Source organism: Phyllostomus hastatus, unplaced genomic scaffold (genome assembly GCF_019186645.2).
Source record: "Phyllostomus hastatus isolate PE091 unplaced genomic scaffold, TTU_PhHast_1.1 phas_contig_40, whole genome shotgun sequence".
Taxonomy (NCBI): domain Eukaryota; kingdom Metazoa; phylum Chordata; class Mammalia; order Chiroptera; family Phyllostomidae; genus Phyllostomus; species Phyllostomus hastatus.
In genome coordinates this window covers 32,736,212-32,756,321 of record NW_025333872.1, presented here as the reverse complement: position 1 = coordinate 32,756,321, position 20,110 = coordinate 32,736,212, and the positions used below count along the sequence as shown (strand labels likewise).

The 20,110-nt window shown below is 35.5% G+C and overlaps 1 protein-coding gene across 1 annotated transcript in view; it reads right to left on the bottom strand.

Moving 5' to 3' along the window:
* MEI4 (meiotic double-stranded break formation protein 4) overlaps positions 1 to 20,110 on the bottom strand; it is a 135,835-nt gene that overhangs the window by 90,037 nt on the left and 25,688 nt on the right. Inside the window, exon 2 of the mRNA XM_045842524.1 lies at positions 18,819 to 19,354. Within this exon, the coding sequence (XP_045698480.1) occupies positions 18,819 to 19,354 (536 nt within the window). The remainder of the gene's footprint in view (positions 1 to 18,818; positions 19,355 to 20,110) is intronic.

Below are 20,110 nucleotides of genomic sequence, written 5' to 3'. Positions count from 1 at the left end.
GACTGCAAATTTTAAGAGAACTTCATAATAACCTGTGTGATTGAATTGTTATTCTGCCAGTTTAATCAACACTCCTGCACCTAAGAATGCACAGTATTTCGTCTGTATTATTTCCTTGGTATTTAATTCATGAACAGTGAAGCCTCATGTTCATTGGTTGGAAATGCATCAAGGAGATACATTAATCTATTTTTAAACAGCATTTGTCCACGAACAGAAAATCTCTCCTGGTTGCTGAGTCAAGTCATGTCAACGCAATAGTTGCCAAAAACAGCATGTGATGGCCGCTCAGCTCAGTGTCTCCTCAGTAATAGCTTAGCCTAGACAACAAACGCCACAGTAAGAGATTGGTTCTCATTTTAGCACTTGGAAACTTCAGGATACACACCAAATCATTTAAAAAACTCCTTTCCATTAATAAGTGGTGTGTATGTCTATTTTACTTTTAAAAAATGTACTGCCCTTCTAGCTCAGTAGTTCTCCATAATATTGACAATTACAATTGCCTGTGAAACTTTTAAAAATATCAGATTCCATTTCACTGTTTCTGGCATGGGATTTAGGTGCCAGTAGTTTTTCTTAAAACAGGTTAAGGACCATATAATTTCATGTCAGTTAGTAGAAATTATTTGAAGGTAAATTCTACATTGAAGCTCTCTATGACTCTATCCAACTTGGTTTCTCTTAATTCAATTACTGAGATTAGTTTGCTATAAAAAGAAAGTTTAGTACTGTTTTCTAAGGAACTCATTTCCTGGCATAAGACTGACACTAAATAAGTATTAGTAAACTTGTATTTTTAAGTAAATGCATACAAATCTTGGTTTAAATGTAACATGTATTAGTATTTAGGTATTCTGGTTTTATTATTTGATTTTACTCTGAAGCAATAAAAAGATTAGACTAGCAACCTTTACTTCCTACCATTTTGTTCAATCTGATGTTCTTTTTTTTTCAAAGATTTTATTTATTTATTTTTAGAGAGAGAAGGGAGGGAGAAAGAGAGAGAGAGAGAGACATCAGTGTGTGGTTGCTGGACGTCATGACCTGCAACCCAGGCATGTACCCTGACTGGGAATGGAACCTGCGACACTTTGGTTCGCAGCCCGCGCTCAATCCACTGAGCTATGCCAGCCAGGGCCAATCTGATGTTCTTAAGAAAAAATGCTTATCATAAAATATCAGAACTATTCATAAAATGGCTAAAAGAAACCTTTTACTTTGGACAATAACTGATGTCATGTTTCAGAAAAATTTGCTTCCACAATACAAGGTAAAACTCCCAGTGAAAGAAATTAAGAGATTTTTCTAAGCCTATTCTGGTGTCAATTATTTACAAAGCCAAGAATGGGATATATATTATTGTTATATTTACTACATTCACAACTATCTGAAATTATTTATATAGCCATGTAGAAAGATGAGTTTCACCATGTTTTTCATAGCTTTCTTAAGACTCATGGAAAAAAATGAACATATCTGAAAGATAAAACAAGCTGTTTATCATGAAGGAAGGTGTATTTTAAAATATTTTGCCATTTGCTCCTTATATACCCTTAGGTATATACCTATCACAGACTAAGCATATATTACAAATAAGGGTGTATATGCTCCTTGTACCCAAATTCATACAACTGAATCCCTTTGCTTAGATGAGCCTACATTCATTGTTTTGTGAATGTTAGGAAATAGGGAGGAGCAAAAGTCCCTATCCTACAGACAGTGATCACTGGAATGTGTAGGAAAGCTCAATTCTTCTACTTCCAAAACAAATGCACACCATGGTTTCCCTTGAAACTTCAGAGGGCTAAACATAGTTACAATCAACAATACAAGGAGTTGGGGAGAGGTAGATTTACAAAGAAATATAATGATCCCTGCCAAATTTCAGGTAAATGCCCTAAGAGATATAAAGTCAATATAAATGGTAGCTTATAATAGCACTACATGTGCTATACTTACTCAGCCAAAGAGTACTATAAATTTGAAGTTGCTAGACCTTCGGTTAAAAGTATTAAGCAATTGTATATATGTTCAATAAGTTATTCATTCAAGACTCATATTTAATCTGTTATTTTATTTGCAATGCATGTTTAGGCAATATACAACAACCATTTTATTTATAGATGATATACAACCATTTTGTTTATAGATGATAATAAACATGCTAAAACTATGAGATTACAGAAGTGAGCCAATCTTCCTACATTCCAGTCTCAGCTGCACACTCCCCTTGCCCCTTGAAGGTAGCTTGTGACTTCTTCCAACCTGACCTCTTCCTTTATCAAAACAGAACAAAGTTCAATATCATTTGGCCCAAGTCTCAATCACAGTGGTGTAAACTCTCCTACATACATTTATTTTCGTATTTTGTGGAATAAGAATGTTTGCCTCCTATGAAAAGAACTTCAGACAAAAAAAAATGAGTAGACTAAAATTTATCAAATTGTATATTTTAAGTATGTGCAGTTTATTTTATAACAAAGCTGATTTAAACTCCTGAGTAGATGAATAAGATATTTTTTCTGAAATGGAGATCCTTCTCCTTATGTATAAAATCACATGTCTTAACTGGATACTAAAGATACATCTACTTTCACTGTTTTAGGGTGCCTATGCCAAAAAGGGTTCAGGCCTTCTCCTCCTCTGTCATCTTTCTCTTAACCCTAACCCATAGTTTAACTTTTATTCCCCAAGGGAAATCTAAATGCCAGATTCTAGACTGCATTTATAACATCCCCCCACCCCTGCCTCCATTCTGTGTCTTCTCCAGTATCTTGTATCTCCTTAGGGCTGACCCATGACAGATAGGCAATCTATGCATGTAGATCATTCTCAAATTCTCCAGTAACCAGTACAGTGAGAAGGTGAATATTCTTCTCAAAGACTTGCCCAGTTAAGGTATGGGGAAGAAAGAGATGCTCTGAACTTAAAGGACAGACACTGCACCAGTAGACACATGAACTGTGCTTCTGGGAGCTGGGGTTATAGGATCCAGCTTTGGGAAGACAGCTACTGCCTTTCTAAAGAAAGGAGCTTCTTGAGGAGGACTACGTGGGTTGGATCCAGGTTCTGCCTAGCTATACTCATGAAAAAGTTATTCCCCTCTTTATGTCTCATTTCTCCATCTATAAAAAAAATAATAAAAATATCTTTCCTGGGTTGTTATAAAGATTGAGTAAAACAATCAATGAAAAGCACTTAAGAATTCAATAAATGTAAGCCTTACTGTGGGGAGTTATAATCAAAATTTGTCTTTTAATGCAGTACTTCTCAGACTTTTATGTGTATCTGAATTACCTGGGTACCTTGTAAAAATACAGAATCAGGTTCTGCAGATCAGGGACGGGGTTTGAGATTCTGCATTTCTAACAAGCTCCCACATGGTGTCACATCACTGGTCCCTAGACCACATTTTGAGTAGTAAGGTTTTAACACATGTAGCAGCAAACATTCATATTCTGTGGGGAAGAGTAGCACACACTATTTGGAAAATCTAACTGCACTGATGTGGACGGATCATAGGCATTAAAAAAATAACAGTAGGGGAAGGAAATGTCTGACTAGCTCTCTAAAAGCAATTCTGAATTATAATGTGATACAATATTAATACATGTATTTTACTTTCAGATTAATTTTACCAGGATTTACCTTATTTTAAGAGTTAATTCTATATATAAATATTAATCTCCATATGGGAGGCTTATTTGAGCATGTTTGGTGATTCTGGTATGATGAACTTGACATACACTTTTAACAGAAGGAATGTTTACTCCTGCATTAATCCAATTACTCAATTCAATTAAACTCTATTAGAATTAGAATTATTTCATTCAACTAGACTACAGTATGCTAAGAACTGTACTAGGTCCTTAACTTAGTTTTAGGCATGGGTGAATTGAAAGGCTGTGATATAGAGAAGAGATAAACAGTAACCAAAACAGTAGGTTAATACCTACATAACTTCAAAAGAGAAAACATAAGAGGGTAAAAGAAAGTACCATGTGCCCACATCTGTCTGTGGCCAACCCTCCCAGCCAGTCTGCATTCATCCTTACAGTAACCTGGTTTTTCTTAGGTTGATCAGAAGGTTGCAAGAGTGGGGTAGCCACTTCTTGCAACCTCTCAGGAATGCCTATTTTCTAGGCAACATCTCTATTAGGTGACTACTGCCTAAAATTCTGACTCCCAGACACTTCTAAATAATTTAAAATAACTATCATGTCAACTCGAAACAGTCACAGATGTTTCCTCATTGGGATAAATCAGAATTTGTTTGAAAGTGTTAAGAATCCTGTGTGAAAATGAACAACTATGGCTATCTCAATGTCACGTTCTTCTGTAGTCTGTTTTTAATGGTTTCTTAACTAAAGTAAAGAACTAAGGAATTAAAGGGTAGAATCCTAGGAGAACAAAAATAGCATTTTAATAGAATTGAGAGATAAAAGCCTTGAAAAGGGGCAAAAAATGACAACATAAAAACAAGTATGGCAAAAATGTCATATCCTTCTGCATTCACTAGTCATGGAAAAGCAATCAAAAGGTTCATCTCTCTTATGTAAGCTCATGCAAAATTATAATATGATAAAGCACTTTAAAATATATAGTTTTAAATTATTATTTTGAATTATCTATACTATGTTTCCTCAGTACTAACTCAAAATAGCAAGTTGTTTATGTACAAGCAATAATATAACCCTAGCACATGAAGATCTGTCAGCGCTACTCAGGGTTCAGTGCTAGGTCTTCCTTTCTTTCTGCCTGTGATGCTTTACATAACCTCCATATGCTGTGGAGGGCTAAATATACCACCAGAAAAGTTCTCTCCTTTGAGATCCAGATTGATCAAGCCAACTGCTGTGCTTCACATATTCATTTTACAGTCATCTTGCAATCATTGTAAAACTCACTATGTCTGAAAGGGCCCTGGCCTCTCACCCCTTTCCCAGCCTCTAATCGCCCTTCTATCTGTAAATCACACCTCTATTCACCTGGTTGTTAATGATCAGAAACCTAGGAATACTAATGTTGGATGCCTACTTCTCGCTTGTCCCCTACATTGAATCCATAGCTAAATCCTGTAGGATTTTCCCTCTAACATACTTAATTTTTCTAGTTTTTTTAATTAAGAAATTTAAGCATATATTAGCAGATAGTTTTATATAATTTATCCCAAAGATGGTTGTCCCTAACCCTTCCACCATTATTCCCATTTGAAACTCTTTAGTTGAGTCTTTTGGCGTTTACCTGCATTATTCTAAATAACATACTTTTTTTCTTTTCTCATTAACTTTTTTAAAATTAAATTTATTGGGCTGACATACATTAATAAGCTTATATAGGTTGCCAGTGTGTGTTTCTATGATACATGGTCTATATATTATATCATGTGCCCACCACCCAAAGTTAGGTCATGTTCTATCACCACATGTTTGACCCCCTTTATCCTTTACTTCCTCCCCATCCCCTTCCCTCTGGTAACCTGCTGTTGTATCTATGAATTTTGTTTGTTTTTCTTGTTTGTTTGTTGCTTTCGGTTTTATATACCACAAAATGGAACAAAGACCTAAATATAAGACCAGAAACAATAAATTACATAGAAGAAAAGATAGGTACTAACTTTATGGACTTTTGTCTTAGGGAAGATTTTATGAATTTGACCTCAAAGGTGAGGGAAGTAAAAGCAAAAATAAACAAATGGGACTATATCAAACTAAAAAGCTTCTGCACAGCAAAAAAAACCCCAACAAAACAAAAAAGCCATAAAATGAATGGGAGAAGATATTTGCAAACAACACCTTTGATAAATGGTTAATATCCAAAACATAAAAAGAACTCATATAACTCCACACCACACAAACAATCCAATTAAAAATTGGGCAGAGGATCTGAAGAAACACTTCTTCCAAGAAGAGAGAAAAATAGTCAACACATATATGAAAAGATGCTCAACTTCAGTAGCCATTAGAGAAATGCAAATCAAAACTACGAGATATCACTTCACACCTGTCAGAATGGCTATCAATAAATAAAGTAATAACAAGTGTTGAAGAGCTTGTGGAGAAAAAGGAACTCTCACTCACTGCTAGTGGGAATGTAAAGTGGCACAGCCACTATCGAAAACAGTATGGAGGTTCTTCAAAAATTAGGAATAAAGTTACCATATAACCCAGCAACCCCTCTTCTGGGTATCTACGCCCCAAATTTAAAAACATTTATGTGCAAAGATATATGCATTCCTATGTTTATTGCAGCATTATTTACAGTGTCCAAAACATGGAAACAACAGAATATGCTTTGATAGACGACTAAATAAAGAAGGTACAAACAGTATATTCATAATGGGATACTACTCAGCCATGAGAAAAGATGGAAAACTGCCCTTTGTAACAACATGCATGGACCTTGAGAATATCATGCTAAGCAGAATAACTCAAATATAAAAAGTTAAATAACATACTTTTAAAAAACATTGATTTTCTAATATGGAAGCTTAGGATTTGACTTTCTTTGCGCTGAACTACTCTTCTCTCCTCCTCCCACCCATACACACTGTTCATCCATAATTTTGGATATATCATTACATGTTTACATTATTTTAACAACATAAATGCTACATACAGACAAGACATGTAGATTACCATGTAGTTTTCCTTTTCTGCACTTTTCCCTATAATTAATAATACCTTGTTTTATTCACTGGCTTAGTATGCACTTAATAAAAAATTCACCCAAAACTCTTCATGGGTTGTCTTAATCTGTTCTCCAAGATGTCTACTGATGCCCTTTTATCAATTTCATTTCCATAAAAGTTCTTTCCTAGAATCTTCTGACTTATTCCAATCCACAATGGTTGCTTTCTAGGCTTAGTGTATAGCTGTCATTCTGAAATTGCCTTTCAGCATCATCATCTCTCATATGTTGTTCCTTAGTTTCTGTATCTTATGTCTTTCTCCTTGGTTTACTAGCTCATTTTGTTGAAGAATATCATTTAGTAGTGTCCAGAAAAGTGTCCATGGGAGATGTATTTTGAGGCCTAGTATGCCTGAAAATATCTTCATTTACCCTTACATTTGATTGGTAGTTTGATCAGGTATCAAATTCTGAGTTATAATAAATTTCCTGGAGAATATTTGAGAAGATTTCACTATCTCTGGTTTTTCTACTATTTTGTTTTTGAAAAATCTGAAATATTTATATTCCTGATGTTTTGTTTGTGAACTTCATTTATTTTCCCTCTTCTCTGTAAGCATTTAGTGTCTTTTCTTTATCCCAGTATTGATGGCCTTAGTGTAGGTCTACTTTCATGCAAGTACAAGCACTTGGTAGGCTTTCTATTTGTAAACACAGGTTTTTCACTTTTAAGGAATTTCTTAAATTGTATCCTCAGTGATTTCCGGTTATTTTCTCTTATTCCCTCTTTCTGTAACTCCAGTTATTGAAGTGCTGAATTCCCAAAAGTGGCTATCTAGTTTAATTTCTTTTACTCTCATATTTTGTTTTCCCTTTCCTCCATTTTCTAGGAGATTTTTCTACCTAAATGCCCCAAAATGTATGTGTTTTCACTATCATATTTTTAATTTTTCAAAACATCTTTTTTATTCCCTAAAAATTTTATTTTAAGGCACTATTTTCTCATGGTTGCAAAACATGCTGTTATCTTTCTGAGAATATGTATATATGTGTATGTGTGTAAATATATATATACACACATACACATATGTGTGTGTTAAAGATTTTATTTATTTATTTTTAGAGAGAGGGAAAGGGAAGGAAGGAGAAAGAGAGTGAGAGAAACAGTCACGTTCTAGAGATACATCAATTGGTTGCCTCTCACACACCCTCAACTAGGGACTTGACTGGCAACCCAGGTATGTGCCTTGACCAGGGATGGAATCAGCAACCTTTTGGTTCTCGGGGCAGCACACAATCCACTGAGCCACACCAGCCAGGGCTATGTGTGTGTGTGTATATTTATATTTATACTTATATTTATATAGTTATGCATCTCCTGTTCTGTGGTCCCATCAAGTTGTTTTCAGGATCTAACTTTTACACTAGATACTTTCCTCAGATATCTGCTAATCCTGCATTGTAAGAGAAAAGGCTGAAAGCTGAGTGAAAGCTGTTGCTTTGTGGGTGTAGCTATTGCACAGGGAGCTTTTGTGATCTGGCTGCTTTGTTGCCTTTAGGGAACCTTTCTTATCAGTACATTCATATCTTTCCTCTTGTGATAGTCAATTTCTCTGGGAAAGAATTCTTTTCTGCTAAGTAATAAAGGTCTTGTTTCCAGTGTTCTGAAGCTAAATGTAGGGAGGAAGTTGGGAAAGTATCAACAACTGTACACCTATGTTCACTTAATCCCAGTTTTTAAAATACATGTAGTACCTTCACCCTCAGCTCTAATTTGTCCAATAAAATACCTTTAAAAATTATTTCCCAAGAACAAATCTCCATTGTTTTCCTGGTTGTGGGAGGAGCATACCCTTATGTGAGGTAGTAGAGGAGATCCAGGGCTCTAAGTATTTCCAAAGCATGCTTCTGACCAATCCTCCTTATTTTACCTTTAAGCATCTGACCTCCATTCCCTCTTCTAGAGCTAACTAGTCAAGTTAATTTTTTTCTTTTTTTAAAGTGTAATTGACAAACAATACTACGTTAATGTCAGTTGTACAACAGAGTGATCCTACTTTTATATACATTACTAAATGATCACCACAATAAGTAATTACCATCTTTCACTGCACAAATTTGACATTTGTCTATATTGTCTGTATTCCCCTTGCTGTGCATTACATCCCCTTGATTTGTTTGTCTTATACCTGGAAGTTTGTACATCTGGATTCCCTTCACCAATCGCACCCACTCCCCAACCTCCCTGTCCTCGGACGATCATCACTCTGTTCTCTGTGCCTGTGAGTCTGATTTTGTTCTGTTTCATTTGTTCAGCTTTTTATTTCATTTTGTTGTTTAATTCCACATACAAGTGAAAATAAATGGTATTTGTCTTTCCCCTGTATGACTTACTATACTTAGCACAGTATTTTCAAGAACTATTCATGTTGTTGAAAATGACAAGATTTCCTTATTTTTTATGTCTGTGGAAAGATCATGAGATGATGTCTAGCTACCTGCTACACAGAGAAGCTTCAGAAATGTCATTACAATGTCAATTAAGACAGAACTGCTGCTCAAGAATGTTCTAAGTACAAACATTTGATCAAAAGTCAGAAGATAGAATTTAAGTATATGGGAGCATATGAAGTATACAGCTTGTCATTTATTTTCGTTGTCTTGTTTTTAACTAAACAAATGCTACATTTTGTTTCTAATATTTGCTTAGCATTATAGCAGGAGTAGTGGAGAAAGCAGGGTATGGTCCCTTTCTCAAGGACAAGAGTAACAAAAAGAAACATTCATTAGACCCTTACAATGATACCAAATACTATGCTAAGCATTTCATTTGCATTTACTCACTGAAAATTCCCAGCAGCCCTATGAGTCATATAACAGTCATATTTCTTATTTCCATTCCATATATGTGGAACTTGATGTTAGTTAACTTAAGGTCAACACTAATAAAAAAAAGTTTTGGGATTCTAACTTAGGCTATTAATGTCTGTGATAAAAACATATGAAAAGCTAAATAAAATTTTTTTTAAGTCTGAGCCATTCTAGATAAGCTGAAGATAGTATACGGCAAATTGAAAAGTGAGTTATGTTGACAATAATAGCAGTAGAAGTTCAGAAGAGGAGCCTATTTCAGGATCAAATTGATAAGAAAGAATTTATTAGAGAAGTGAGATTTGAGCCATGTTTTGAAAAGTGAGTAGGATTTGGATTAAAAGATATTTATTTGAACAGGATGTGCCAATCAGTCTCAATGATTCCCCAAATGTTATTTATTGGATTGGCCAAAAAGTTTGTTTAGTTATTTCCACATGATGGCTCTAGTAGTGCTTTGTTATCTCTAACTTCATTCGAAACAACTTCATTAGATTACATTGGGACAGCTGTCATATCAGCATGAATTTTAAAAAACTTATCTAAATTAGTGAATTTTTCTGCAGCCATTTTAATACTGAAGACGGAAGAGGATACACAGCACTTCTGGTATAATATGTTCCATTATTTCAATAACTGAAAACAAAACTGAAATGCAAAAAAAAAAAAAAGATTTGTGCAGTATATAGAGAAGGTGCTGTGACTGGTCAAACGTGTCAAAGGTGGTTTGTGAAGTTTCTGGTTACTACTGACATTTTGGCCAAACAATTCTTTGCTATGGGCTGTCTTAAGCATTGGAAGATGTTTAGCAGCACCCCTGGTCTCCACCCACTAGAAACCATTAGCGGGAGAGAGACAACATCTCAAAAATATCCAAATCAATAAAGTTTTTGGTGAAAATGAAAAATGTGTCTTATATTACTAAACAGACTTTTTGGACAACCCAATAATTTTGGGGATCACAGCATCCTTTCAGAATCACATAAAACTATGAACACTTCCCTAAGTGAAAGAACACATACTCCTACACATAAAAATGTACATGTAATTTTAAATTGTACACCTAAAGATCTTTGGCCTAGAGGAGGAACTCAAGTATTACAAAACATACAAAAATCTTCATTACCTGGCCCTTGTTCATCATGTTAGATCCATTTCTTGCTAAGCTCCACTCCTTCCCAACCAAGTCCCCCAGGCCACAGCAGTTACAGGGCTCTCCATGCTTCCTCCTGCTTCATGGCCTCTGCTCAAGCAGTCTGCATACCCTCCCCTAAACCCTCCCACAAATCATCTGCCAGGTGGCCAGTTTAAATCTTATCCATCTTTCCAGGATGGATAAGATTTAGTTCAAAGTACTAGAAAGCCTCAAATAGAAAAAACAGTGATCAACTGAGATACGAAGTCAAGACCAAAAGAAAACAGAGGCAAAACAAAGATAAAAGAAAATATACATATTTTATATGTTATTATACAGGGTCTTGCAGAAGTAATGACCCTATTTATTACAAAATCATAAGCATGTAATTTCTGTAACATAACAATAAAACACTCAAGCACAACACATGACATTGTAGGTGAAATGTTCAAATTAAAACTACAAATTATTAAACCCATATTATTACCCTACCAACCACACTCAAGCAGGTGTTTCTTCTGCCAGACTCTGCATATGAAATAAGCACAGGGAGCTACATAAAGGAACAATCAGGAGACCAAGAACTCAAAAACTAAAAATATTTCAGTGGAAATAAAAACTTCAATAGAATGGCTAGAAGAAGATATTACGGAAATCTGACAGGGAAAATAAGAATAAATAGCACAATAAAAAATATAAGCAATTTAGAAGATGTGGTCTAGAATGAGGGAACTGAGAAGAGAGAAGGCCAAAATACATTAGAAAAACTAATCAAAAACTTTTCAGAATTGAAGGATGAAATCCCAGATTCAAAGACTCACTATGACTCAAGAAAAGGAATTTTAAAAGCCCCATGATGAGTTGCGCCTTCCTCTAATTACACAGCAACAGGAACAACGGAGATCCCATATGCTCTGGGGGGGGGGGCGGTGCATGAGGTAGACCAGATAGATTCAAGGAATTTATATCAGTATTACACTAGAATTCTCATTAGCAACAATGGAATCCAGAAGTTAGTAGAAAAATACCTTAAATAATATGGAAAAATTATTTCCCAACTGGAAATCTATCTTAATCCATAGGCAAAATTTAAAGTTGGAATAAAATATTTGAAGCAAACAAACATTTCAAAATTTCACATCCAAAGAATCCATTTTAAGTGAGTTTATAAGGAATGTTCATCACCTCAGTCAAGTTGTAAACCAAGGAAAGAAATACATGAGATACAGGGACTATCAGATGTAGTACGAGAAAGCAGGGTGGTGATTAAAAAAAGTCCCTGGAGTGAAGCTGACTGGCAGACACAGGGAAAGCGATGTCTAGATTAGAACAGGAGGATTGAGGGTTCCAGAAGGTGTGCCTTAAAAAAAAAAAGAGGTGGAACTGATAAATGAATGAATTCATTAGGCCATACTGAGAGAATGTTTGCAACTGTGTCAAAGAATCTGAAAGAAGAATCGATTATAGGAACATCAAAAAATAAGCAAATGAAAAAATATTAATTTTAACCAATTATCTTTAGAAAAATGAAGTGAAATTGTATATGACATGTCTCAGTGCTAAAAGTTTCATATTTATAATAATATAAATATGTGATCTTGATGTAACCAAAACATTATGGTAAAAACTGGAGAGTAGGTGGAGGAGGACAGCTATGTACAACATAAATTTTATCTTCCATAATACAAAGTGAACAGATTAAAGAAAAAAGCTGAGAAACAGCAGTGTAAACTTTTTCTTTAAAAATACATATGTAAATAGTGGCAGAACAGAAATAAAGATCTAGCCATGATGATCTCCAAGGAGCTGGGTGGTATGAAGCAGGGCTAAGCCTTTGTTATTATAAATATGAAATATTAGTTGACTTTTAAAAGTATATTCAGTGGTTTCCACTTCTGGGAGGTGGATTGACTTATCTCTGTTCCTCTCACTAAGTACAACTTAAAATTCTGGGCATTATATCTAAACAAACATAAGAAAACTGACAGGTAGGCTGGTTATGGGCCTTAAGACCAAAAGAAGAACAAAGAAGTAAGTTTCCTATTTTCTTCTTGCCTCATATTTGGAACTAAAAAACCCCCATCAACTCAACATGATGGCAGACATCAAAAACAACAACAACAAAAACAATAACAACAAAAAACCCAAAACAATTATGAAAGTCCACTCCCTCTACACAAAGGACATTAAAAAGGCAGCCTAGTAACATGTAAAGTTTTTAAAGAATTGCCTCCTTAATATAGCCAGATACCACAGCAAAAAAACCCCACCCCCCTCCCCCCCAAAAAAACAACCCTGTGGCCTACTCCACCCACACAAGCAAAGGCCAGGTGGGGAGCCTAGACCTGGTAAGGGTGGACCCTTACCAGGTTATAAGGGGATGTCCCAAAGCCACCACTAGGGACCATGTTGAGCACTGAGTATATATATAAACTGAGTAAGGCATGATATGTGGCCACAAAGACTATAGATTTCAATGGGGAAAAAACAAAAACAAGTCAAGTCAATAGCTATTGTACAGTGTGATATGTACTATGATTAATTTATGTGAGGGGTATTTAATTACCAAAAAGAAAGGAAGACAGAAGCAGGATAGGAGGAAAGGTTTCTTTGAGGCACTAATCCTAGAGCTTAATTTGTAAGGATAGGTGAGGTAGCCAGATGGAAGAAGGGTATTCCAGGCTAAGGGACTGACAGGTACTAAGGCACAGAGGGGAGGAACAGAATAAAAAGTACTTGGAAAACTACAAATGAGTCTGTCTGACTGGAACAAAGTGTGCTTTGGATGGAATGGAGAAAGGTAATGCCCAAAAGACTGGACCAGGGCCAAGAAAAGAAGAGCCTTAGTGACTATGGTGAGGAATGTGTACTTTCTTATAAATCCCTGAGGAGCCACTGAAGGATTTTCAGCATTTTTTAAAGATCACTGTGACAACAGTGAAATAGGTGGATTAGAGGAGGATCAGATGAGTCAGGAATCTGACAATAGGCAAAGGCAGGAATCCAGACAGGAAGAGACAGCATTTAGACCAAAACTGTAGGGGATAGGGGAGTTATATAAACAATGTCTGCATATATCTCATAATCTAGGTCAGTTTTACAAATCTGAGATTGGGAGGAGAGAAAATGAAGAGCAAAAAGCACAGCCATACTCAACTTAATGCTGGGTGCTGGTGTTGACTGTGCTGCTAACTAGCTTTGTGGCCTTGGGCAAATCCCTGATTTTCTCACTTTTCTCATCTACTAAATGCAAATAAGAATGACAATCATGCCCATCTCACGGAGTTATTGTATAAATATATAAGATAATGGATGTGAAAACACTATAAAATGATAAAGTTAGTGCACTATTTCCTATTGTTGCTATATCATATTACCACAGACTTAGTGGATTCAAACACCAAAAATCTATTCGGTTATAACTGTAGAGGTCTGAAGTCTGAAGTGGGTCTCACTGGGCCAAAATGGGAGTGCTGTACTGCGGCCTGTGTTCCTTGTGAAGGCTCTAGAGAAGAATCCATTCCCTTGCCTTTTCCAACCTACATTTCTTGGCTTATGGCCCATTCCTCCATCTTTAAAGCCAGCAGAACAGCATCTTCAAACATCTCTCCGTTTTGCCACTAATGCTCCTGCTTCCATTTATATACAAGAACTCTGTGTGAGTACTGAGCCCACATGGGTAATTAAGGATAATCTCCTTATCCCAAGGTCAGCTAATTAGCAACCTTAACTCCCCACCCTACCTCTCATTCATATAACATAACATATTCATAAATTCCAGGGATGAGGACGTGGACATCAGTATGAGGACCCTTATTCTCTTTATCCTACAAACAGACATTCTAATTTAATGTCTACTTGGCAGTCGGTTGTTTTTCTTAAATTTCACAATATGTCCAAGAATTATTTTACAGTTTAAACAGTAAGATATCTGAAGACAATGTTTTCTGAGTAACTCACTAATATGCCTATAAGATTTAGCAATATATGTTAAACACTTAAAAGTTCAATGTTAACTACAGATTTTTTCTAACTTAATATACTCATTCCCATTTCTTCAAAACCAGTGAAAAATTTTAAGACAAAGATATGGTTGCAAAATCTAAATAGAATCATAAGCATTCTGTTGTTAAACTTCTGTGATAGTATCCTGGCCTGTAAAGAAATAGGTGACAGACCCTGGCCAGTGTGGCTCACTTGGATGGAACATCATCCAGTAAACTGAAAAACTGCAGGTTTGATTCCCAATCAGGGCACACGCCTGGGTTACGGGTTTCGTCCCTGGCTGGAGTGTGTGCCACAGGCAACCGATCAATGTTTCTTTTTCACACTGATGTTTCTCTCCCTTTCTTTCTTCCCCACTTCTTCTTTAAAAGCAATGAAAAAACGTTCTCAGGTGAGGATTAAAAAACAAAAGAAAAATAGGTGGCAGTACAATGCTAGGAGTAGCTTATGCCTTTTCTAGTCACAGAAATTAACATGTTTTGAGGTGTGGAATTACATACAGGAAAGGTCAAGCAGTCAATCAAATAGATACCTCAAAGGTACATTTCTGGCCCAAGGCAAGTACATGGGCAAGTGAGACAGATACTACATTGAGTCTGCCAGCAGAGGACAGGTCAAAGAAGTCCAGACTCCTCTCCAGGTGCCCTATAGTAGGCCTAGTGTAGATCTTTATAAGCCATCTTGTTTCAAGATATCTTCTATATCTATCAAATATGTCATTGTACATTATGCCTTCTAGTCCACCTAATGGTTATCCTAAAAGTATAATACAGATGTCCTCCCCTTTCCACAGGGAATTTGTCCAAGTCCCCCAGTGAATGCCTGAAACCATGAATAGTACCGAACTCTCCATGTACTGTGTTTCTTCCTATACATACATAATAAAGTTTAATTTATAAATTAAGCACAGTAAAAGGCTAACAACAATAAAACAGAATGATTATTACAATATGCTGTAATAAACATTATGTAAATGTGGTTTCCCTCTCTCACTGTACTGTACTCACCCTTCTTTGTGTGATGATGTGAGATGATGCAATGGCTATGTCATGAGATGAAGTGAGGACAATGATGTAGGCATATTGATGGTGTGTTAGGCTACTATAAGAAGTACTTGAACACAAACACTGCAATCCCAGGACAGTGGATCTGATAATCCAGATGGCTACCAAGTGACTAATAGGCAGGTAGGCTATACAGTGTGAACACACCAGACAAAGGAATGATTCAAGTCCTGGATGGGGTGAGATTTAATCACACTACTCAGAATAGTGTCCCATTTAAAATTTATGATCTGTTTATTTCTCAAATTTTCCCCTTAATATTTTTAGACAATGGTTGACTGCAGATACCTGATACCATGGAAAGCAAAAATGTGGATAAGGGGCAACGTCTGTACAGACATACGTCTAAGATAACAATTCCTAAAAAATTTGTTATGAAATAAAGTTTCCAAAATAATACAAATTAGGATTTATACAAATCTGAAAATTCAAAAATCATATTTTCCCTAAACTTACTAATATTTACAACAAAGTTAATATCAGGGAATTACTTAAAACAATTTCCAGAGTATCTATTTCAACTTTCCTATCTCTTGACTCCTTACAGCCCCAGACATAAATGATATTCACAATGATGACCTCAAAATTTTGAAAGATACCAAGTTCTCACTGCTTATTAAAGAAACACTAAGTGAGGTTAGAATAATTTTACAACTAACTGTATTGAGAACATGTGCTTGAAAATTTATATTTTGTTTAAAGCCTGGCTATCTGTGAATTACAAATATGTGAATCCTGTCAGAATATTAAAGTATTCACTCACACCTTTTCTTATCACATTGCACAAATATAAGTCCACTTTAATGAAATCAACAGCAGGGCTCAAGTTTTTAAGTGGTATAATTTAATTAAACACTTCTAATCTATGGAAACAGGTTTTTCCAAAGAAGCATACTCTTTCTAAACTATGCTATTTTGTTTTAATCAATCAAGACTAGAATCAATAAAAATGCAATAACAGGAGCTATCCTGTATTTTATGTCAGAATATGTTATTTCTTGAAACTTCACTTATTACATAAGAAAAGGCAAAAAACAGAAAAGCATTTATAAAGAGCAATCATTATTCAATTTTTCTAATAAAGAAGCTTTATGAACATATCTGGGAGATGACAGAGATGGTCATAATGATGGCAAAGGTGACAACAATGACAGAAGTTTGAATAAGTTAGTCTAAGATGCTTTTGCTGGAGAGGAACAAAAATCCAAAAAGAATGTCATTAAAACCTATTTATGAGTCCTCACCCTAACTGGAGGTCCAGTGCACTATTTTATAATTCCCTCTCTAAATGCAAAAATCACCTCTCCAAGAAAAAAGCAAAGCCATTCATTTACTTATTCTCCCACTGCTGACCAAACTATTCAACAACAGTTTGCACCATGACAAATGTTATTGACCTACACTTCAGACCCCTTCATACCATCAGATGCTTCTTCTATACACCCCTTTACTTCCATACAATTCCCAAGGGTACTTTTGTGTAGTCCAATCCTTAAGTAAGAGACTAGGCTGAAAACATATGTGCATCATCTGATAACTGATAAGCAAAATAAGTGTGAGCATCTGAAAGGTTCCAAGTCACACAAAACCTTTTTAAAATAGTTTAAAAGAAGAAAGCAAAAAGAAATCAAGGAATATTAAATATCTGAGATATTTTTTGATGGTTAAGAAACAGATGGCCTATATCAAACAGTACTATGGAAATCTAATTGACCACATATCAGGTAGAAAAAAAATTGTTTCCATACAGAAAATTCAATGTCTTTCACAAATGCCAAAAGGTTAATCATAAAGTTTTCTGTAATACTGATCAAATTATACCTTGAGAGAGAAAAGAAGAACAGATATATGTACAACTAATTAGGTTATTGGTTCAAATTTTATCGGGGATTTGAAAATTCAAGTAAAGCTGACACTGTACAGAAACGCTGAGTGTTAGATAATGGCACTGAGGACAAACACTTGACAATGATATGTCAAAAGAAACACAGGCCAACAACACTTGTCCTATAGTGAAACACACTTAATAAGTTAGATAGACATTTTGGTTTCTTCTGTGATATTTTTAGTAGTCAATTCAAAAGGAATAAAATGGTCTTGGCCAGTGTAGCTCAGTTGGTTGGAGCACTGTCCCATAACTAAAGGGTTTCGGGTTTGATCCCTGGTCAGGACACATACGGGAGGCAGCCAATTGATGCTTCTCTCTCACATCAATGTCTCCCTCTCTCTCTGTCTCTCCTTGCCTCCCTCCCTCTCTCTCTAAATGCAATGGAAACAGGTCCTCCTTGGGTCAGGATTAAAAAATTATTTAAAAAGGATTAAAATGTAAAGGTATTTGGAGTTTCCCAAACAAAGGAGCAGCTAGTGAGGAAAACAGAAAGTAATACAAAAAAGACTCCAGTATGTCTCAAGAGCTAAACAACAAAAACAGCCGCAGGCCACCTCAATGTCACTTGTGAAAAAAGAATCCCTGAGTCAACCTTTCTAAGCAATGATATATAAATAAGAAAAAACTATAATAAAGCCATATATTATGTGTTCCTTAGCCAATTTATTCAATTAAACCACATCTGCAGAGGGTCCATAGGGTATCATACCACCTACTTCAGAAATTCTAAAAGAAAAGAAAAATATTCTTTGACTTCCAGGCATCTGCTAGTCAATTTCAGAAAAAGAAAAAAAAAACAACCCAATACTATACAGAAAATTAATTCATCATGAGGAATTTATCACTGATAGAAGTTATGGATTGGGAAACCATCAAGGTTACTGTTTTGTTTTGTTTTTAAATAATGAGGGTTTTTTTTGAGCAATAGGAAGTAAACGTGCAAGGACAAAACAAAAGAGAAGAATCCAGGGATGTACACAAAGAAGAGAGACGGTAACTCAAGTAAAAAGACAAAAACCAGAAGCCCAGGCATCTATGTAGAGAACAATGTGGTAGCAACCAGAAGCCACAGGTGGGGACATGGCAATGGGTAACAGCTGCAGAAGGTCCAACTAAATACTCTGAGCCATAAGGCTAAAGGACAGCAATCGGCATAATCCAATGGGAATGTCCACCAAAATTACAGATATTATTTCACAAATAGAAGAGATTTATTACTTACCCTATTTATATGGTTGTTCCTTAAAATAATCCGTAGTAGGGTTTTCTCAAATTCTTCCAACTTCTTGGAACACTTTTTAAGGATATGATTAGATAAGTCACAATCACTGATCAATCTAGCTAAAGTATCAACAGCTTCTGTCCAAAAGCTTGAAAAAGGAAATTTGGGTTCATGGTAAAAAGTGATCAGGCCATCTAGCAACTGAAAAACAGAATCAGATACTGTTGAAGAGTTGTTTTCAAAGTGGCTTAAGTCTGTTTTGAGACTCCCTGATTCTGTCCAGCTCTTCAGCTCAAGTAGACGATGTAAGAATTGCATGTGAGAAGACAAAGGATTTTCCATAGTCGCACAATGTTTCTTCCCAATGGGCAATGATGGAAAGGGTGTAGGGGTACAGCTCTCCACAAAATCCTGTGATATCTCTGAAGTTTCAGTCCTCTGCTCATTTGATAAATCACACCCAGAATCTTCCAGCACAGTTAATGTATTTTCAGAAGTTCCTGGTTCCTGAGCCTGTAACTGGGAAGATGAGTCTCCTGAAATAGAAAAAAATACAAGTGTAATATTTCTGGAGCTAAAATATTTTCATATAAAAACTAGACATTGACTTTTCTAACTCAAAATGCTAAATAAGGCGTGTAGATATGTATTAAACATTTTAAAACAGTAGTATAAAAACTGAATAGATGAAAAACCGAAAGTAATTGCTTAGGCTTATGGTAGACAGGTCTTCATCTTTACTGGTAGAAAGCAAAGGTGACTCACCCATATTGCTCTCTCTCATTCAACCAGGTGCCATGCTTGAAAGATACAGAGGGGAAACCAGAAAACCTGAAGGAGGTTGCTATCTAATATAGATTCCCACAAGGAATAGGTGTCTCTTGAAAGAGATTTACTATGAAAATAGGAGGACTCTGGTTAGCTTAGTGCATTCTGGAAGAGGTGATGGTGGGAATAACTTATAAAACATAAGCAGAAATTCAAAGTTAAAAGTTAGGGGAATCAAGGAAGGAGAGAATTCCACATATCAAAAAGGTAAGCACAAAAGCACAGGTTTAAGAAGAAAAAGAAAAGCACTGTGTATATAAGGATTCACAGTAATTTTACATTCCTTTTACAAAAAAAAGGCAAAAAATTAAGATGGAGAAGTATGTAGGGGAAAGGTCATAAAAGATCTTAAAAGATGTATTAAGGACTCTAGTTTATAGGTAGAGTGCAGAGTGAGTGTAATTTAAATTTGAATAATGTAAGATCACTTTGGAAAAATTACACACACCCACACATGTACTTAT